The 21,155-nt window shown below is 49.8% G+C and overlaps 7 protein-coding genes and 1 non-coding gene across 8 annotated transcripts; 4 read left to right on the top strand and 4 right to left on the bottom strand.

Moving 5' to 3' along the window:
- Positions 1-514: 514 nt before the first annotated feature.
- Aud_003643 (Zn(II)2Cys6 transcription factor) lies at positions 515-2,977 on the top strand (the record flags this gene model as incomplete). The annotated part of the gene is made up of 2 exons (XM_043288590.1): positions 515-1,503; positions 1,558-2,977. The coding sequence occupies 2 exons, from the start codon at positions 515-517 to the stop codon at positions 2,975-2,977; spliced, it is 2,409 nt and encodes an 802-aa protein (XP_043144525.1).
- A 675-nt stretch (positions 2,978-3,652) lies between these two features.
- Positions 3,653-3,725, bottom strand: Aud_003642. The gene has a single exon. It is a non-coding gene; the product is annotated as a tRNA-Lys (tRNA).
- A 926-nt stretch (positions 3,726-4,651) lies between these two features.
- On the bottom strand, positions 4,652-6,364 carry Aud_003641 (putative isochorismatase family hydrolase; the record flags this gene model as incomplete). The annotated part of the gene is made up of 1 exon (XM_043288589.1): positions 4,652-6,364. The coding sequence occupies one exon, from the start codon at positions 6,362-6,364 to the stop codon at positions 4,652-4,654; it is 1,713 nt and encodes a 570-aa protein (XP_043144524.1).
- A 473-nt stretch (positions 6,365-6,837) lies between these two features.
- On the top strand, positions 6,838-7,734 carry Aud_003640 (uncharacterized protein; the record flags this gene model as incomplete). The annotated part of the gene is made up of 1 exon (XM_043288588.1): positions 6,838-7,734. The coding sequence occupies one exon, from the start codon at positions 6,838-6,840 to the stop codon at positions 7,732-7,734; it is 897 nt and encodes a 298-aa protein (XP_043144523.1).
- Positions 7,735-8,110: 376 nt separating this feature from the next.
- On the top strand, positions 8,111-8,987 carry Aud_003639 (class I SAM-dependent methyltransferase; the record flags this gene model as incomplete). The annotated part of the gene is made up of 2 exons (XM_043288587.1): positions 8,111-8,239; positions 8,301-8,987. The coding sequence occupies 2 exons, from the start codon at positions 8,111-8,113 to the stop codon at positions 8,985-8,987; spliced, it is 816 nt and encodes a 271-aa protein (XP_043144522.1).
- A 4,719-nt stretch (positions 8,988-13,706) lies between these two features.
- Aud_003638 (MDR family MFS transporter) lies at positions 13,707-15,551 on the bottom strand (the record flags this gene model as incomplete). The annotated part of the gene is made up of 4 exons (XM_043288586.1): positions 13,707-14,789; positions 14,849-15,159; positions 15,215-15,290; positions 15,354-15,551. 4 exons carry the CDS (start codon positions 15,549-15,551, stop codon positions 13,707-13,709), a joined length of 1,668 nt encoding a protein of 555 aa, XP_043144521.1.
- Positions 15,552-17,802: 2,251 nt separating this feature from the next.
- On the bottom strand, positions 17,803-18,232 carry Aud_003637 (uncharacterized protein; the record flags this gene model as incomplete). Its single annotated transcript, XM_043288585.1, has 2 exons — positions 17,803-17,909; positions 18,049-18,232. The coding sequence occupies 2 exons, from the start codon at positions 18,230-18,232 to the stop codon at positions 17,803-17,805; spliced, it is 291 nt and encodes a 96-aa protein (XP_043144520.1).
- Positions 18,233-18,928: 696 nt separating this feature from the next.
- Positions 18,929-20,461, top strand: Aud_003636 (F-box protein; the record flags this gene model as incomplete). The annotated part of the gene is made up of 1 exon (XM_043288584.1): positions 18,929-20,461. One exon carries the CDS (start codon positions 18,929-18,931, stop codon positions 20,459-20,461), a length of 1,533 nt encoding a protein of 510 aa, XP_043144519.1.
- Positions 20,462-21,155: the final 694 nt, after the last annotated feature.

The raw sequence follows: 21,155 nt of genomic DNA, 5'->3' as shown, positions 1-21,155 counted from the left end.
TGTCGTCAAAGCTGTTGCTTCTTCCCGTATAAGCCGGCCCGAGAGCTTCGGTCAAAGCGGACATGACATGCCATCAGCGGACTCAAGATCTATTTTATATATTAATCTCTGCCCGCGCCGTCTCCGTCTTCCGCGGACGTTGAGGTCGCTTTACGTCCGTTGGTACGGCCATAAGATCAGAATATTCCCCTTCGACCCTTTCCACCCCTGATTCTCCAGTCGATCAGATAAAAGATGATCAGCCATCAGTACTCTGATAAGCGTCAAGTACGTTGCTTAGTCTTCTTCCTCTTAGGCCGATCTACACTCTATATCCGCTTGATAGACGTCTCTCATCAGCATACCCCGACTCATGCTCACAGCACCATGTTCAGCCAAAAATCTACGCAGTATTGCAATTACTTATAAAGCAGCAGTTTAATAGCCAAAGGTTTCTCAGGAAGAGCTATACTGTCGGTACATAGTAATAACCAGCTCCGGTGCTTCTGCCGAGCGGCTCTAAGAGACGGACATAATGGACAAATGCGGCTTCGGCCGAGACCTGCCTCAGGCAATGATTCTCCGCGTCCTCAACCCATCGTCCACACGATTTCTCTCTACTACAGCTATGATACATGATTCGGCCGAAGAAAAGAGACAAGGAGAAAGAGAGATTGTAATCAGTTACCTCATGGAGACTCAGCCGCAGCCGCAGCCGCAGCCACAGCAGCGTCGCCGTCGAAGACCAGCTTTCTCTTGTCAGGAATGCCGTCGCCGCAAGATCAAGTGCGATCACAATAACCCGTGCGCAAATTGTTTGCGGTACAAGATCCAATGTATATACAAGACGTATACGGATGGCTTGAATGACAAGCTCATTGCCGTGAGTACCCAACAGCATGAGTCGCCGCCCCATACCGACAGCCCCCGGCCGCCGTCAGACAGCTCGGCTCCCGGACAAGTCGCTCAAGCTGCGGACTTGGGGAACATCTCGGTGCCACTGCAGGGCAGCAGCTCATCCACGTCCGGGGTCACAGCACCAGCGGCAACGGCCCCTCCCCCTGACCGCAATGACCTGGGGGCCACTGTCAGTGATCTTCTGCATCGGGTACAGAAGCTAGAAGAATCTTCAGCAAGGGGATCCCGGACTAGTGACACTCCCCTTCACGACGTCTATGCGCGCCAGTCGCCGGGGCCGCAAGAGTGGCAAGCCGTTCTGAACAAGTCAAGAGATTGGGGCAGGAGTGGCTGGATGGGAGCGGCTAATGAATTCGCTGCCATCATTGCCTGTTACAGTGAGATCATTGGCAGGCGTAGCAAGAACGACTTGTTTCAAGAGCCCGAAGCCTCGGCGCTGATTTCGCAGGCTGGTGACTTGCTCCGGAAATGCAAGAATAGAGCAAGGAGCATCAAGACCTGCCGGCCCACCAGAGGTCTCCCTTTGCCGGGCTTCGGATCTGGGCCGCCTTCCCGTGAGATGGCTGATGCAATGGCCGATCTCTTCTTGACATCATTTGAATCGACGTATGTATATCTCCGAGGGAGGACTAGGAGGGTACTAATCTGCGAGACATGCAGGCATCGGATACTTCACGTCCCTACTTTCTGGCACGAGTACCAGAGATATTGGGACAACCCAGACGGGGCGGCTCCTGGCCTATGCCTCAAAGTTCTGCTCGTCATTGGCATAGGATCAAGTCTGTACGATCATGGGGACAGAGCTGCGGCGCTTCGCAATATCGACCTGGTTCAGCAATGGATCTACGCCGCTCAGACCTGGCTTTCCGGGCCGCTGGAAAAGGACCGCCTGGACATCTCCGGGCTGCAAATCTACTGCTTGAGTATCCTGGCCCGGCAGATCTTCTCAATCGGCGGCGATACGATATGGATCTCGATCGGATCGCTTGTCCACAGCGCCATGCAAGTCGGATTGCACCGGGACCCCAAGCACCTCCCGGTTATATCGGTCCTGCAGGCCGAACTACGCCGGAGGCTCTGGTACACTATTCTCGAAATGGTTGTCCAGGCGTCCCTGGATTCGTCGATGCCGCCAAGGATCTCCTTTGATGAATTTGATACCGAGCCCCCCTCCAACATCAACGACGATAAGCTCGGCGAGTCAACGACAGAACTCCACCCCCACCCCAAGGACACTTTCACAGCTACATCCGTTCAGCTCGCCCTGATCAAATCGCTGCCCGTCCGCCTCCGCATTGTCCAGCTCCTCAACGGCCTCCACTCCGATATCTCCTACGACCGAGTCCTCTCGCTCAGCTCCGAGCTAATCAACGCCCTGCAGGCATGCACTCACCAAATGAAAGACGGTAACGGATCTACCCCGTTCCAACGAAATCTGCTAGACTACCTCATCCGCCGGTTCATGATCCCCCTGCACTACTCCTTCAGCAACCAGGCGCGCACCAACCCCCTCTGCCACTACTCGCTCAAGCTCAGTCTCGACGCCGCCCTCGCCATGGTCTCGCCCGAGCCGGACCCCGGCTTTGCCCGCCTGATGGCTACAGCCGGGGGTCTCTTCCGCGAGGGCAACCGGTGCGCCACTACGGCCATCAGCCTCGAGTTGCTGGCGCATATCGAAAATCAGCGCCTTAACGGCACGTTGCACCGCACGCGCCAGTACCGTGACGTCCTGAAGCAGGCTGTCCGCGACCTCATCGCGCTCTCTGAGGAGCGCATCCGGCTGGGTGAGACGAATGTGAAAAGCCACATGTTTCTGAGTATGATTCTCGCGCAGGCCGAGGCGGTCGAGGCGGGGGGAGATGTGGAAGTGTGGGTTACGCGAGCCGCGCGGGATAGCTTAGAGTGGTGCGATAATCTGCTGGCGACGAGGGAGGACACCGGCTCGAGCCGGATGGCGTCGCCTGATGAGGCGGGACTGGTGGCGGCGGGGATGGAAGGGTTTGGGCCGGACTTTGGGTGGGACTCTTTCTTTCCGGACGGGGGGTTGGGCTTTGGTCAGAGCTGGCTTGAAAGTAGATAGCTGATGGTGTTGTATGGGGTGCATAGTTCTAGGTCTTGGTTTTGCTACCCATTACTCCTGTATGCGAAAGAGTTCCATATCATCTGCAGCTGCAAAACTAGAAATATGGTACTTCAGTTCTGGAATGGTTCATGAGCTCTGTAGGCAATTAGGCTATATGTCTCACATGGACCATATTGGCACCGTGATAAGAAAATGAGCTTTGGAGTCGAGTGTTCCCATGACTGAGTGAAAATTAGTGATGAGCCCTGCTGAATGATACTGAGAATCGTAACATGCCTAAGCTACTTGAAAAGGGTTCCAGTTGGAAATGGGATCACATCTAATGCAATAAGTGAAGCTTAGATCTACTATGTTACTAGGTATAAGCAATATTCTGTCAAGTGGAGTACGGATTTGCTGCAGTAAAGAGACATAGGTAACTGCGGAGAGCGCACTGATGGATACATGTCAATATATCCGGCTGTCGAGTTGTTAGGGCACGGCAACCACCAGCCATCACAGGCTGCATCTGGAACAGCAATAACCACTACTCACGGGGCTGAGGGCAGGATCTAGACCACCACTGCTTCTATCATGGACAGCAAGTAAAAAAGAATCATCCACAGTGGTTGCATTTTACTCCAGTCAAACTCCGCTGACAGTGTCCAACAGAGAAAAAAGGGCAAAAAGAAGAGCCGAACGCGGGGGTCGAACCCGCAACCTTGAGATTAAGAGTCTCACGCTCTACCGATTGAGCTAGCCCGGCCGGTTTTGATGGGATGAAGTACAACTAAATGTTATATAAGCAATTCCTAAGCCCCAAGTTACGATCCACTTTGGCGTTTGCTTTGTCCATGTTACAAGGCTGGTTTTCTGCACACAACCACAATTAAGTGATTGGTGAAAGCTAGCAGCTCGGCTCCGGGGAAACGTATGTGTGCTATGAAGAAGCCTAAACTTATCTATACTTACTTTATTCTAAATATTAAACATACCCTAGGGTTTCCCTATAGATATTACCTATTACTAGAGGAATATCTCTCATACTTCCTTAGCCTAGAGAACCACCCGAGTAAAGATAGTAAAGATACTCTACCTCCCAAGACGTAGGGTGCATAGCACACAGTTTGTAATTCTTACTTATGGCCAACTAGGCCTTCCTAGTGTGACCTTCTATTAGTTATTCAAGTCCACTAACTACCATTCCCTGGACCCTGGAGGAACAGGTAAAAAAAAGATCCTTTGTATAACAGTTACTCAGTTTATTTATTTGGCATAATGTCAGCAGTTAGTTACCTATAACCCATAGCAGTCCTAATGTGATGCACGTCACCCCTGAGCAAGTATAACCAGTTCTACTCTGTATATAGACCAGAAATTCATCTCTACCTAACAAAGAGTGATTTCCAGCGGAGCTTACTAACGGCATGTACGCAATATATCATAGTATTACCCCACCGTTAGATTAAGGACAATTCAGCCACCCTAAAACGGCAAAAGACTGGGGCCGGGTCAGCATTGAGGTGCTCCCATAGCTTAGCCGAGAAAGCAGGTCGCCACGACGCGTTTCTCCCAAGATCCCAACTCTTCCACAGGACACGCTTCCGCCAACCTCGACCTTCGAGCGCTCTGGTCTAGCCTAACAGCGACGTACTCAATCCCAAGTCACATCCGACACCTCTAAAGACTCAGCTAAGCCTTCACCCCAAACAACGTGGCCACCTTCCCAACACGTGCCCCATACATCTTCTCCATGAACCTCAAATGTTTGACCTGATCAGCATGCAAAGCAGCGGTACAGTCCTCAACAACAGTGACCCACAGTCCCTTTTGGAACGCCGTCCGAGCCGTGGCATCAACGCAGACATCACTGTACAATCCGGCCAGCACCAGATGCTCCAAGCCCTGTTTAGCTATATACTCTGAGAACTCCGGAACGAGGAACGGATCGAATAAGGCCTTCTTATCAAAGATCCGCTCGCCAGGCGCAGAGGTGATGCCCGGGCCAAGCTCCGCTCCCCAGGTGCCTTCGACGCATTTCTCCGATTTTCCGAGCAATGTATCCCGGTGTTTCCAGCTGGGTCCTTGAAAGCTGGTGTTTCCCAAAAAGCGCACAAAGATGACTTCGCGCCCCTCCTTGCGGGCGCATTGTATGAGCCGGGGAATGGTGTTGGACAGTTCTGACACGGCAGGGCTAGGCGTGCTTGCGATGAAGTCGTTCTGGTAGTCTACTATCACCACGGCGGACTTCTTACCGATCCAGGCATTGCTTGTTAGTGCTGACGCCGCCGTATCGTTGTGGACAACAGGTGTCTCGGGAGCCATAGGATCCCTAATCGCGTGCAGAAAATGCTCGACTACCGCGTCTGTGCTGCACGAGCCGCCCTGGTCAGGAGTGGTCAGCCGACTCATGAGGAGACTTTCAATCGCCTTTTCCGTGTGGCGTTGGAATCCAGCGCCAGCGCATCCTCCATGCCGCTCTAGAATGGCAGCCGCGGCGCGGATGGTAGCAAACGGATTGACTAGGCCTTGGCCGGCGATGGCATCCGCAGACCCATGCACCGTCTGGTACTCGCTGAGGCGACGCAGGTTGGGGCTCAAGTACACATTCTCCGCGTACATGGTTTCAATGGTGGAATTGCCGAACCATTTCAAGAAAACAGGCTGGATGATGTCGGCGTACTCGTTGCCCGCAATGATGATGCGGCGGCCCTGAACGCCCCAGGCCATTAGATTCCGATTCATGGTGTCCGGCTGGATGAAGTCGACATCGATTCCGAAGCGGGACCTCCAATGTGGTGCCCAGGCTTGGAAGACCCCGTCGAAGAGGTGGAACTTGTAAACAAGCGTGACTGATTTGGGGACGTTTTCCACACCCCACTCCTCTGCGGCTCTTTCCAGAGCATATGCCAGGATTTGGTCAAAGGTGGAGCGACTGAAGGGGCTGCTTCGTGTGATGCTATGGTTGGCATTGTCATACTCATTGACACCAGCGTAGAAGCCCTGCGCTTCATCCCGAATGAAGAGCAGGGCTTTAGAGTCACCCAGGTTAAAATGTTCGATCTTGACGGCCTTCAGTTGATCCCGAACGAGATAGAGAGACTGCGCGTGGATTGCCGTGCGGAATATTGCAGCAATCCCATTGGCTGCAGCTGTCTCGCAGAAAGCGCGATACTCGTCGGCATCTTGCGTGGTCTCGTCCGCAATGTGCTTGATAAGGTCGTTCTCTTCCCCGGAAACAGTGAGGGTATGATACGAATGGTATATGCGGGATGATTCAATGAACTCGACATGTAGAGAGTGCTTGCTTGCCAACGCCTGGATGACCTTCTTAAAAACCGCAATAAGCTCCCGGCCTGTACCATGGCCAATGGCTAGCCCAAGTCGTAGGTTCTTGATCGTCATGATGGTAGTGTTTGTCAGTGAGCTTCAGATTTATACAGCCCAGCGAGCAAGACGCGAGGGCTTATTATATGTAGCGCACCACCCAAGTCCTCTTCCTTCATAGCTGCAGGACGACAATGTCAATACTGAATGCATTAGCTTCCTTTACTCTCCCAAATGGTCTTCTCGGCCGGGCGCTCCTAGGATTGACTCAAGTGGGGCGCCAAATCGTACGAAATGTGATCCCCGTTCGTCTATTATTACCACAATGCTGTCGATGTGACACGTATGCTGACTTTTTTTTCTAGCACTTCAGCTGGAATAATCATACTTTTGAGGGCAATGCGCCGTAATATAGACTAACTAAATCATTAAGATGCAGGGAATGTGTACATATATAGTGCATGATATGAGGGTGACTCCTGGGCTGTCGAGACAGAATACCCCCAAGTAACGGAAGCCCATTGCAAGATTTCCTATATACCAAACCCAACATGACCAAAATCGACAACATCACCAAGTCCGGGTTCAACCTCGGAAATGAGCTCGACTACATGCTCGATCGAAGCTACACCGCGGCATCCCGACTGAATTACCAATTCTACCTCTGGAAAGACAGCCTCCAATTCAACCTCCATCCGTCCATCCAGCTGCCCAAGGATGATTCCACGCCCGTCCGGATTGCTGATCTGGCTACGGGCACAGCGATCTGGCTCTTGGACCTCCTCCGAGATCCTGCAGTGATCCGGTACACGTCGATCCGACTGGATGGTTTTGACATCGATCTGGCAAACGCCCCTCTTCCCGAATGGCTTCCCCCACCCATTACGCTCCACCAGCTGAGCATCTTTGAGACCGTCCCCAGCGACCTCCGCGGCAAATACGATGTAGTCCACCTCCGCCTGCTCGTCCTCGTCGTGCAGAACAGCGACCCCCTCCCGATCATCAACCAGGCGCACCAGATGCTCAAGCCAGGCGGCTACATCCAGTGGGACGACCTGAACTACCCCGACAGCGAGGTCGTCAAGGGCAATGCCATGAGTGACGTGGCCACTCCCGCTCATGATGCGTTTCTGCGATTTGCACAGTCAAATGGGCGCAATGACTGGGTCCTAGATCTCCCCTATCATCTGATGACGCGCCATGGTGGGTTTGAGGATGCGCATCTATGCAACTATACGGACCGGGTGGAGTTGCGGAAGGCGAATGGGGACCAATACATTCTGGTCATGGAGGAGTTTTCAGCTCGCCTTAAATGTGCAGGAAAATTGGAAGACGCGCATAATATTGATTTGATGATTAGGGGATTGGCGGAGGAGTCACGGCTGGGGGTTGGGTTGTCGATGCCAAAGGCTGTGTGTGTTGCTCGAAAGAAGGTGGATCGAGCGTAGCAGATTGGATGGACATGGAGAGATATAGCGGTGCAACATGATTGCTCAGGAGAATGCATTCTGCATGCAAGCTCTAGCGGGCGTCGGAGATTTTACTCATGAAGAATCCTGCCGTGGTTATACTTGTGGTCAGCTGGATATTATTGTTCTCCTGCATGCACGGAGAAAGGGCTGGAACACCAAGAAATAGGATAGATAAAGCGAAAATAGCAAATTCTAATAGTGAAGAACCGGTCTCTCCTCGTCCACTTGTCTCCTGCTGAACATGGTACCTCCCATCTCGGTACATTTAATCCCCCATCTTCCGCAGTCAATCGCTGGAGATTCTGATATTTCTCTTTAAGACTCAATTAACTAAGATCCAAGCCAGCTGAAGATGTCGATCGACACGTCTGTTTGGTACAAAGAAGACATTGGGCTCCGGCTCAGCCCGTCCATGCGACAGATCTTCGAAGAATGGAGTAACATTCCCGGTGATGAGCTGCAGAATCATCTTCATGCAGTGGTGAGTTGTTCTTTCTTAGTGGCGGGTTAATAAGCTAGCTGAATCTGAGACATTCCCTCAGCGCGACAAAGCGTGGAAATACGGTGAATATCCCTGTATCGGCCAGTGGATGTTTCTCCTGCCGGGGATCGCCGCGTTCCCCCAGTTCCAGCGAGTGGTTGAGCTCGCGCGCCAGGGAGGCATTGTGCTGGATCTTGGGTGCGGCCTTGGCCAGAATCTTCGACTCCTGGCGGCTTGCGGCGTTCCTTCCAACCGGATGTGGGCGCTTGATCTGAGTCCGCAGTTGTGGCTCTTGGGATACGAGCTCTATCGAGATCGCGATCGATTGTTGGCAACTTTTATTCCTGGCAACTTTCTCCACGGAGATGAGTGCCTCGGTCTACAGAAGCTGTACGGTCAGGTCGATATCATGATTACTGGCCAGTTCCTCCATCTCTTCTCCTGGGAGGGACAAAAACAGGCAGGCAAGCGCATCGTGGCCCTGTCCAAGCTTGGAACGGTCTTGATTGGATATCAGCAGTCACGGCGCCGAGCCCGGGAGTATATGCGTCCATGGGGGATGATGTTCTACCACAACCGCGATAGTTTTCTGAAGATGTGGCGGGAGATTTCGCGCGAGACTAGCACCGACTGGAAGGTGGACGCGACCGAGGTGGACTTGAAGGAATGGGGGATGGACGCGGAGGACACTGAATGGATGCCAGCAGATCACCAGGGGCTCAACTTTGTTCTCACTCGAGTGCATTAGATTTGCTGTGATTTCAGTCGTGCATATCGTGGGCCATGGGTACGACAGACTGTCTTTAGTTCAAAAACACTCTCTAACCAGTTTAGTCGCGGGCAATGGAGGAACGCCAAGTCGCCCTCAACGAGGGGTTAGTTATATAGTAAATTGGGATGCATACAGCTCGTGGGCCTAGGCCCCGCCTAGTGGTAAAGTGTGCATTCCGTGAACAACACAATTGACACCTGACGATGCCTTTGGACTCTGTGGCTCAGCTGAAAGGCGGGCACTCGGAGCCACATTCGAAGGGCATGACTAGACCGAGCCCAGGTCTGAGGTACAGCTGGTTGCAATACCGGTGCAAATGTTTATACACTCAAATACTTTTCAGGTACCCTCACATGAAACACACTAAGCCACTTATGTAAAGGTCTTTAAAGCCATTATTACTGGTCTTTGTATTGCATTATACTGGACATTCCATAACGCAAAATATTTTACATAGTCTGTATCCCCACATACAAAAGTATCCATCAGACCACATGGATATATCCCCCAATGAACACACTCTGTACCAAGGGATCCCTCCCGCAAGATCATGTTGACCATCCTCATAGGGCAAAAGGATTGCCCCCAATCTAGCTCTATTGACCCTGGAGTCTATTTGTGATATGATTTTGAGTAATAAACTTACTCACTCCTAGATTGCCACTGCAGCTGGCTGCCATCTAAGTACTATCACTAGGCACATCACTAATATGAACCTCTTTGGAAATATGAAGGCACCCCAAAATAAGGGCGGACACCCATAGAGACTCACACTAATCATGCTTAAAGCCCTCTGTGATCACCTACTTAAGAAGCCCTATTTATATTTTAATGAGATAGCTATTTTGCTATAGGATGAGTTCTAGGTGCTTGTAACCATATGCAGCATTAGTCATGCTCTTAAGTATGAAGGATAGTCTAGAAAAGCTGCTAAATATAAAGCAAGAGGGGGAAATTCAGATCTATAGAATAAGTACTCTTATTTTATATCAGACTTCTGCCCATACCACCTTATGTGCATAGATGAATCTAGGTATGATAAGAGGGTAGGATTCAGAGGAACTAGCTAGTCTCCTCTTAGTATTGCCCTGACTCAAGTGGCTTAATTTTATTATGATTAGCAGTATTAAATCCTCCCAGCTTACGCGCAAGATGGGGTTGTCCTATCCTGTGTTTTCTGAGGCTCCACTAATGGTTCTGTCTTTGAAAATTTTATCAAGGAGCTGCTTCGTCATTATGGAAGATGGCTAGAGCTAAAATCTATTCATATTATGGATAAAGCCTCCTTCCATTACTCTGAGAGATTAGAGAGAATGTGTGCAGAAGCAGGGGTAAAGCTGGTATATTGCCCCTATATTCGCCTGATTTGAATCTGATTGACGAGCTCTTCGCTGAACTAAAAGCCTTTATGAGGCAGTATTGGCAAGTCTATAAAGATAATCCCAACCAGGGCTTTGATTCTTCCTTAAATGGTGCGTTAATTGGGAAATGGCCAGGAAGAATACATCATAGACAGTGAATGAATCTCAGCACGCATCGAGTCGAAATTAACTATGTGTCCTAAATTCCCTGAACAATCTTCTTCCATATCCTTTTCCTCTAAGTATAGTAAATATCCTCTAAATACACTGGAATGCAAACCACTTTCACCACCAAGCATACTCTTGTCCAGCCTGGACGCCACAGTGAAGACTCTAGCCACTCTACTATGTGCACAGACGACGACCGCCATGTGTAACCTCAGTCGCAGCAATCATTCACTCTAAGCATGTGCCCAGCGAGCCGAACACTGTCTAGCATGAGTTAAGAGGGACCAAGGCAAACAGGCAAGGCCCAGTTAAAAATTGACATCAAAATGGTAAGAACTTTTTAGTATCTTTTAATTCGATAGGAACCTGGCCGTAGGTCCCATGAGTAACACGGAATCAAGGAGGATCATGATATGTTAACATCACCAGACTCCATTTTGGGGACTAGGACATGAACGAGAGTAACATTGTATGTTAATTACGTATCAACTTGCTATTATACAATATTATGACGTCGGATCCCCAAGTTCCTAATTGCAGAATATGCACCTTCCCAAGATTATCGCAACTTGCGGCTTTCCAGCTCAACGATATCCTGTATTAACTCAGTCGCTCGAGCAGTACAGAGTAAGGAGTTGATGACTCCTAAGAGTCATAGCTCTTGATCAGTTCGTCTTAGAATTTATTGACGTTAGCCCTTCCAACCAAACATGGGTATCTCACATCACACTCTACCTTGATCTTATCATTGTCAATAATATATTCACCTGTCTCTTCATCCCGCGCATAGGCCTGTCCTTTGGAGCGATAAGCATGGAGTCCCCAGAAGGCAAATAAGAGTGTAGTCAATGGTATCGTTATAATCAGGTATATCTTGAACCTTGGTCTAATAACAGACTCTCCTTTTATCGCGGTCCAGTCAAAAAGAGGCATTGCGAACAACGACTACAAATTCAGGTGTCAGTTAATAAGGTCTCTAATTTTGCAGCATTCAACATACTGAAATGTATGTGCCTGGCAGGAAGAGCATGGTTAGAAGAGCAATTATCTTCATTGACGAGCTATCACGCCTAGCTGCTCTTGCGATGGAGATATTGATCATATTGTTTTGTTGAGAGATTATGTTGTATACCTGGCAAAAGATATCAGTAAATAATAGCGCAAGTAAGAGAGGGGTAACATATCTGTACCACCCTAAGATCAACTTCAATAACTGCTTGAATGGATTCAATATCATAAAGATGTGCGGTGGCAGCATTTTTTAGTATTTTGCATCCGAACAATTCATGAATTTTGTCCGGCTCAACAATCTGAAGAACCTGGTTGCAGACATCTAGAATATATTTAGTCCCTGCTTCAATTGTCTTCAAGCGTGCCATTGTGACGCTTAATTCCTTGCTGATGTCACTGTAACTTGCGCGGTTTTCGTCAGACAGATGCTTGAAGATGGTACCCATATTATTGACAGAGTCGACACATTCCTTTATTGTACGGCTGTCCTTTACGACAAATCCAAAAAGAACAGCACTTAGGCAGAAAAATAAATCGACCGAGTCACTTTGGAGCTGGCTTTTCATTTCCTCCGCTTCCTCATTATCCATCCCCTGGACAATGGCCCATGGCATACCTCCAGAGGCTGGAAAGTGCATGGCGATGTGGACATTTTCCCTATAGTATTGGGGAAGCTTGAGGAAACAAAATCCCCAGAGGACGCCGTTTTTAGTCTCCCTGTCAGAGAGAACAAAACTTGGCAGAGATTTCCAGATTTCCTCTGCTGGTGTTCGGAGTCGACTGAAAAGCTTATCGAAAGAGCGCTTCAGTCCAGTTGGAGAACTTCCATAGTGTGCTCGTTCTGAGTATCTAGAAACTCTGTAAGCCATGTCGTTCATACCTACGTATGCCCAGATTAACGACAAACAAGATTTGGCAATCGCAATCGTCGTCTATCGACTCTCGAGGGAAGTCTTCTGGTGCGCTTTCGCTCACTGACTCGCTAATGCAGGTTTGGAAGCCAACTGCCAGCCCATGTATCCTGCCAGTGAGGGGGGAAACTCCGCTTCTATCCATCTGCACTAGGTAGGACGGAAATCGATTAAACTGGAGTGTGACTTCTGAGGTGACGAGGTAGGGTTGGGTTCAAATAATGCAAGAGAGTGAGGCTTTTAAAGCATAGCCCCAGGTCATACAGCTTAGACCTAAGGATAAAGAAAATCGTTCTCATGTTACCTGTCAGCCTACCGTGGCTGAACAGTAAGCTCGACAACAGAGCGGCGAAGCCTTTTTATTTTAGAGGTAGCGAGTGACTAAATATTATTAGGCTGACAGCCCTCGTTATGAGATTGGGCATTAATTGCATTTCGGTAACCCATGTATCTTACATTGTCTGTTATGTTATGTAACTGGACCATAGTGCTGGGATTAGTGTCTTAGCTGTGGCGCTGAGAGAAAGGAGTTTCGAAGGTGCTAAAACTGGTTATGCTGCCCTCCGTAGTCCATGCGCTGCAGAGCATAATAATAAACGTAACTGATGGTGGACAGCTAGATCTAGAATGCTGTGCCTTGTTCATATTCGTTGGTGTCGGTTGCACGTGACTACCAGCGACGGTCTGAAGGATAAGGTTAAGGCACAGGCCTTCGGAATAACAATGTTCCTGGAACGTGTTTGTCGGAAACTGGTTCATGGGGGTATCCAATACAATTTCCTGTCCGATGTCGATTTCGAAGTAGAGGGGGAGAGCATCGACAGTCTGTGTCAAGATATCTGCCTCTGAGTGCATGTTCACGGGAGAAAAGTCTGAGAAATTTGACTTTAGCGGTGGTGCCTTGGTATAAGCTTTTGTCCACTCATTGGTTTTCCCTTTCCCATAATGTGAATACAGAGGCACGAACGGGATATGGTTGTGTTATCATGCGTTGTGATACAAAAGAGCCTTGCTTTCGAGCGCCGTGAACAAATAGATTAGGGCAAATGATCAATCTATCTAGGTTGCAATACAATTGGGGCCTTATTATGCCAGGGTTATCTCCCGGAGTCAAAATAGATCTTGAGGCCTCAAAGGAAGCAGCTTTGCATCTCAATTAGCTTATATCATAGAACGAGAGCTGGGAGGGTCTAATTAAACATTATACATCAGCACATCAAAGAATCTAACCCATTTTCAAGCCCCTAGCCAGACTCCGCGTCCGACGTGGCATTCTTCTCATTCCGCAAAGTCTGCTTGCTCTCCATCGCCCGGTTTAAATCATAGCTCTCGGTCAGCAAACTGGTCAGCAAACCCACCCCACAGACAGCACAGCACACGGCCCAGACAATACGCAAGCTATCGGTGTAGGCAGTTTGCAGCATCAGCTTCTCCGCACCGGCGGGCATCTCTTTGATCACTTGGACCAAGCCCGCCGCATCCTGACTGTATTCACTCGCTCTGGCCGCGAGAGCCGGGTACTTTAGCAGATTGTGATACATGCGGTTCTGGAACACGACGCCACCGATGGCCACACCAATCGCTTGGCCCATGGCTCGGAAGAAACTGAACATGCCCACGGCGATGGCGAGAGTGTCGCTCGTGGCTGAGGCTTGGATTGCGAACCCTAACGACGGGAAAAGCAGACCCAGGCCGATTCCGGGAACAATATTCAAGAATATCCAGGCGGGAATGCTCGTGTTGACTTTGATGAAGCAGATGAGGCCGACGCCGAGCGTTGAGAGGAGCCATCCGAGCCAGATAGCCCACCTGTAATGGCCCCATCTTGTTGTGAGGATACCCACTACCATGGCGCTAGGGGCTACCGTGAAAGACTCCGGGAATAGCGCGACTCCGGAAACGATCGGATTGTATTCTTTCACCGCCTCATAGTACAATGGCAGATAGTAGAGGACGCACCAGAGCACGAGTCCCTGTAGAAGACTTCCAATGAAGGATACAGTTGCGGTACGGTTCTGGAAGATCGTCGGCGGAATAATTGGGTCCGTTGCGAACCTAGACTCGTAGTATGCGAACACGGCCAGGCCACAGGCGCCGATGATTAGAGGGACAAGGGTCCGCCATGAATCCCAGGGGTAAAGAACGCCGCCCCATGTCAATGGAATCAGGAACGAAGCCACGCTGCCGACGAACAAGACGGTGCCGACGTAGTCAATTTTGCGGAGTTTCTCGGCCAGGGAAGTAGGGATGATGTTCAGCTTGAGGAAGAGGAGGATAGCAAGAGCTCCCACTCCGATGAAGGGGAAGTTGATGTAGAATATCCAGCGCTGGTATTTTGGTAAGTCCAACTTGTCCGATCTCGTACATACACCCGGAAGAGGCTTACCCAGCTGACGTTCTGAGAGAATCCGCCTCCAAGAATAGGCCCGGTGACTGAACCGACACTCCACATGGCGGACAATATACCAAAATACTGGCCTCGAAGGCGCAAGGGGACGAGATCAGTGACAATCACCTCACTGAGGGCGATCAGTCCTCCGCCTCCCACGCCCTGAATCGATCGGCCCACGAGCATGTAGGTGAAATTCTTGGCTACGGCGGCAATAATTGTTCCCACGAAGAAGAAGACGAGAGCAACTAGCACGAGCGGTCGTCGACCGAAGATGCTTGAGAAAGAGGCGAAGTTTGGTTGGAAGACTGCGGGAGGGATCAATGAAATGTGCCATGGAGGGCATTAACTGGAACGCAGTACCTGTCGAGCACAAAAGAAAAGAAGTCCCACTCCAGAATGCCTCAATTGCCGTTCCTTTCAAATCTTGCGTGATGGTCTGTTGCAAGTTTCGTCAGCGTCCGCGCTCAGTATGCGCATCCAGGGTAGTCGACACACGTACAGGCAAAGCGACAGAGATAGAAGTACCATCTAGCGCAACCATCAAGGTCAACACCGATAGCGTAAAGAAGGCCAGGATACCACGCCTGCCAAGCGTGAACTCGGGCAATCCTGGCGTGAGGTCTTTAGACCCGTTTGGTGAAACCTGGCCAGATTCATCCAAGCCATTGCGTTCTGGCAGAACATCTTTTTCAGCCATTGTACGCGTAGGGTCGTGAAGATGAATATTTCCCCCTCTGTCTGTCAAATAAAGGAATCAGGAAATTTCTCGTTTGCTTTTAGTCCCACCATGATGCCGGTTGAGAGCAGCAAGGTAACTGATATAACCATCCCGTTCAGTAGTCGAAATTGCCCAAAAAGCAACTCGGTCTGTTAAGCGGAGGAATGCAGGCCCCGTTGAGTCAGAGTATGACGTTCTCTCGTCGAGTTGGTCATGCTGAGATTAAGGCAGAACAGTTATTTTCTGGAGATCGATGTGCAGTTAGGGATATTTCGGAGGAACACAAGGCCGGCTTAGCGGATCGTATCCGCCACCTCCATCGCGCTCGGCTTCGGCGCTGTCATAGTTCGGATGGTCTATTGAGCCGACTCGTACCCTCATAAGCAAACCCTTTTAACCGAAAACTCAATAACTAAGACCTAGTGAGTAGTTTTGCTCACGTCAGAAATACATGTTTGCTATATTCCAGCACTTGGAGGGCATTTATGGAAATTCCATATATATTTTCTTACAAACATCAGTCCCATATGGGTTACAGGCGTGGCCGCTATGTGGAGATCGCTCAAGGACACTTGGGCAATGGTGTTACCGGGGCTCTGCTGCCCATGGGGCGCCTGAGGATGTCTTGATACCTTAGGGGCCGTCGGGCCCAGTGTAATCTGTGATGATGGCACGTCCTCGACTTCCTTGTTGGCCTCATATGAGGGTACTGCTACATCTGCGTGCGGCAACTTCACGGGCTTATTGATTGGAGGTAGAATGCTAGGCCCGGTATGGACGAGGCCAGATCTAGGTGTTTGTCTTACCGGGGTGAGGATTTTGGATTTCTCGTGGCTTTCCAGGCAGATTAGGGCAATCGCTGTGGCGGGGTGTAGAGCCTTGGACGGTGAACTGCGAACCTTTTTTTGATCGCCGAGATAATGTACTTTTCGTTATCGTCATCCCTACTTGGAAACCTCGCGATCGGATGGTGATTACCACCAGACATCTCCCAAAGTACCTCGCTTCGTGATTCAATTGCTGCGTGATGGCTACGATAGTGGACAGTCCACAAATTTCAGAAAAGCAGATCATCGGCATATCATCAAGACAGGGGACGAACTCTGGAGATGATATGTACACATTGCAGTACACTGGACCCCTGCTTATCAAAGAAGTGGGGGGCAGTGGACTCGCAGATAAGGCAGCAAAGAGGCCACAGGACGGAGGCTATGATGGAATACCAAAGGATGAAATATCAAGTAGACACCGGCATCACTGCCCCTAGGCAGGAAGGCCTTGTGCAACCACTGTCAGCACTTGAAAGAAAGCTGAAAGCACAGGCTTATGAATAATAGGAATGAAACTGGCAACAAGACACCTGAAATTGTACACTCTTTAGGATTATAAATATGCCATCTAAGAAGACTACAGAAGTTTATGCTAAGCTAGACAGAGCCCTTCAATCTATAATGATATAAATGCGGGCAGTCTATATAGGCTATGGCAACTCATCTGTAGAAGAATTCCTGAATTAAAGATGGAGAGTGCTAGTTCCAAGAGGCAGAGTAGACAGTCATCTATATACTATTCGTATTCGCCTTTCCTAGGTTCAGACACAAACAAAACGCCTGGTGGAGCAAGGATGGATCTGAAGCAGATTCTCTGTGACAGAAAGTGTGCGGCATGAGCCACTAAACTTATGCAGGAAACCAAGCGCCTGGGTAATCTCATAGCATCAATATGGACAAGTAGCTGAGCTTTAAGTCCTCGATGGCATACAGAAACAAGATCAGTCTATGCAGCAATAACACGCTCTGGCAGACAAACCAGCGGACAATTTTTGGGTCATTTCGACTTTAATTTTCCACCATCTGTTTAATTTTTTTTTTGACATGTATTCGATACTATTTGATATAAGAAGAACGTTAATTTTGTTACTATTCTGATCTGAAGACTTGAGGGTTTATAAATGAGATGAACATCGTATTGATTTCCAATCAATCTGCTTCTATACAGAATAGATTCCTTATACGAAGCTCTATTGTCTACTTGATAAGGCCTCGGTTCACAACATTATGAAGTAGTTGCTAGTTTATGGGAATCATTATACTGTCAGGGGTGGGTATGAAAGTGGTGTGGAAAGCAAAAAGTACTTATTAAATTAGATAGCAAGAGCTGCAGGTACAATACGCAGCATGCATCCCTTAACCAGCTTCACTGTCCTCCACAGGCATCGTGGCTCAGTCGCTCAAGCAGCGAGCGCCATGTTGGTCTTATCGAAGGCAGCATCAAGCTCAGCAACGCTGGGCGCGGCCATCCGGTAGCTCTCAGCAGGCACCTTCGCTGCACCGAAGTCTGGGATTTATAGTTCTCAGTTGTGAGATCTTTGAAACATAGCCCACGCCATGAAGCCCACACCCGTGTCCTTGAAGCCCGGCGCCTGGATCCCGGCGCAGCACCACGCCCAACTATCGTACGGGAAGGACGAACTCACGTTCTTGCTCCGCTACATTCAGAGCACTCAGAGTCTCCGGATGCAGTTGGTCATAAGCCGCCACAACGACATCTCCGTCCTTGCCGTCAGAGGCGTCGGGTTGGATCCGTCGATGTTCTCTCCGTGCGTTGGCGGCGGCACTCTGCACGCTTTGTATTCTGCTGGCGACGGGAATAGCACCCATGAGGCCGCCGTTCGGGTATGATCTTGTGCGAATCGTACATAACTTTCAAGATCTGCTCGCTGCTAAGTGGGCGTCAGCTAAACCGTCGACTGAGGCCCTCGAGCTCAACAATTGGAGCAAACAAGGGCGGCGCAGTCCTTCCAGGGGGTTGTATGTAGTTGCAAACGGATGTGTGCAGTTAGTTCGTGTTGCTTGAGTATGGTTGAACTCAAAGAGGTGATCTGCTTGGTGGTGGATTACGACATTACGTTATCTATTTCCAGGCCCCCAACTCCTTCAACCTATTTATCCAGCTATAATCAGTAAAAAATACAATACCACTAAGCCAAAGGGTTTCCGGACGATGATGATGTACTCGTCAGTCTAGGGTTTCCATATCCATATTCACAGTGGTATAATATTTCAACATGATACTAGACGTGGCTCGGGCTTGCGCAGGTGGAGTCTTCATCTCGCTGCCCAGATATATGCTAACCTTACCATTGCACTAAAAAGGTGCCCAGACGCCAATTCAGGTACAATACAGTAATTTTCCAGGTTGGACTATATAAATATCAGCTGTCCCCCATGATGCTGGATCCAAGAACTATAACCGCATACTGGCTCTCCATCTCGTATTTTGCAGCACACACAAAAGTAAAAAAATTCCACATAATTAGACACTTGGCTGGCACATGACGCTATTCAAAACTCCAAATGGCTCACCTCTCCAATCTACCCCCTGAAGTTTTGCACCTGATGCTGGCACAATGTGATTGTACCACACTTCATTCCCTCTCCCTTGTGTCCAGATCTTTCCACCATCTGTCTAATCGATTCCTCTACTCCGATATCGACTGGATATATCACCACGATGGACGACAACCACGATACCCACCTCTTACTCTCCTCCTGCGCACCCTCCTAGCGCATCCAGAGCTGGCTCGACTCATCAAGAGAGTCCATCTAGACAACCACTCCTTGGCGGACATGGAAGACCACTTGGAGGACTTGGTACCGGAATCGTTAGATCTCAAAACCATCGATGCAGCAATGGATTTGATAACGACGATGGGGTTCCCGCAGAAAGATCGGTGGTATACGGCGCTGAGTGAAAGTAGTGTTGACGCCGTGATAGCCTTGGTCCTTTCCCAGCTTGAGAATTTGGAGTCGTTGAAATTGGCACTGTGTCTGGTGGATGGTTCCGCGTTCGTAGGAATGGTTTTGAAGCATTTGATTATGGTACGTGGCGAAGGAAGTTTCAGCAGTTTGAGATATGTTAAATTTGGCGATAACGTTGATGGCTACGATGTTCTGGATCTGGAGGCGAATATTGACCAGATTATCCCATGCTTCTTCCTTCCGTCCATGAAGGAACTGGTTGTGACTGTTCATGGGCCCGACCTCTGCTCACGGCCCCCGCTCAAAGAAGAGCTGCACCAGAAGCAGCAGTCCCAATCACTCACGACGCTCCGCCTCTACCGGTGCGACATCGATCCGAAGCATGTGGAGAAGCTGGTGATGTTAGCACCAAGACTCAAAGTGCTACACTGTGGTTTCCTCCGTCACACCTCGGCAGCCGAAGAGTCAGAAAAGATCGATTTCGCAGATCTCTGTTCCGCTCTACTACCCGCCGCAGATACCCTTGAGGAACTAACTATTGACCTGCGATGGACTGAGAAAAACTGCGACGTTTTCTCCCTGCCGCTCAGTTTAGCAGGGAGAGTTCCCATGGGCTCGCTGCAGGAGTTTCACGTCCTCAAGCGCCTGGACATACCGACTGAATTACTCCTGGGTAATTTTGATCTCTCGCGGCATCCGCGCAAACGACTATCTGACCTCATTCCCCCGAGTCTTCAATCTCTATGCTTGGTAGACAACACAGTGACTTGGGAATCGTCTGCTGCCCGGCATAACCCAAACCCAACCAAAGATTCCATGCAAGCGATCATCGATGCACTCGCTGACTATCTTAAAGATCGTGCACAGCACGCCCCCTTTCTGCAAGACATCGTCCTAAAGTTTGAAGGCAGACCGTGGGAAGGGCATAGCCTGCTCGATCCAACGTATGTTGGCAATATTGCGCGTCCAACACAACCGCAGCAGCTGCGCAAAATGGCGGAGGCAAGTGGTGTTGCGGTGTCTGTATTCTACATGAAACGGATCAAACCGGGGGTTTCGGGGCGGGCGTCAATCATCGTGTATAATCCCGAGAACCCGGATGCTGAACCTATTGAGTGTGGGCCGTGACTTGTGGGACTCTAGGCCTTCCGTAGTGGTTGGGTCCTGCCTCCGTCACTACTTGTATTGACGACCCTGAGGAATATTGAAAAAAGGGGCAGACGAAAGCTTCATCCCCAGTTGTCCTTGTCTTCCCACGACAACAGAGGCACATCATCTGAAACAGTCTCTCCTCGCGCTTGGTGCAATCGGCATGGGTCACCGGAGGATTCCCTCCGCACGCTGCGCACCTCACTGTATCTGACTCGCATTCATCGGTTTAGAGGGGACCTGCGCACTTTCCGTGTGGTGTTGGGTTGGGGCACCGTGCCTGTCTGTGTCCATATCTATCTCTGACAGTTTCGGCACCGGATAGGCCTCTCCCGTCGGTAGGAGAGGGCAGACGCTGCTTCCCCACGGACCTGTATGGTCTTCCGGTTATCATTGCTGAATAGTGCGGAGCCGAACCATGAGACTGTTCGCCGAGAGACGGTACTGTCAAGAACAATGTCAAAAGGCAACGGGGCAGTATTCGTGTTCTGAAAAATTACGGTGAACATCCATATTTCTGGTGAAAGCGTCATTTCGAGCATAACAGATTGCCGTCCCAGTATAATAGTAGCCTAGCTTCGAGCATAAGGTCTCTAGTCTCATGCACAATCTGTCATGATAATATACATAATATAAAGGAAACTCGCACTGAGGAAAGGAACGGAAGCCGCGA

Source organism: Aspergillus udagawae (assembly GCF_001078395.1).
Source record: "Aspergillus udagawae IFM 46973 DNA, scaffold_2, whole genome shotgun sequence".
NCBI classification, from domain to species: Eukaryota; Fungi; Ascomycota; class Eurotiomycetes; order Eurotiales; family Aspergillaceae; genus Aspergillus; species Aspergillus udagawae.
This window is presented reverse-complemented; position numbering and strand designations above follow the sequence as displayed.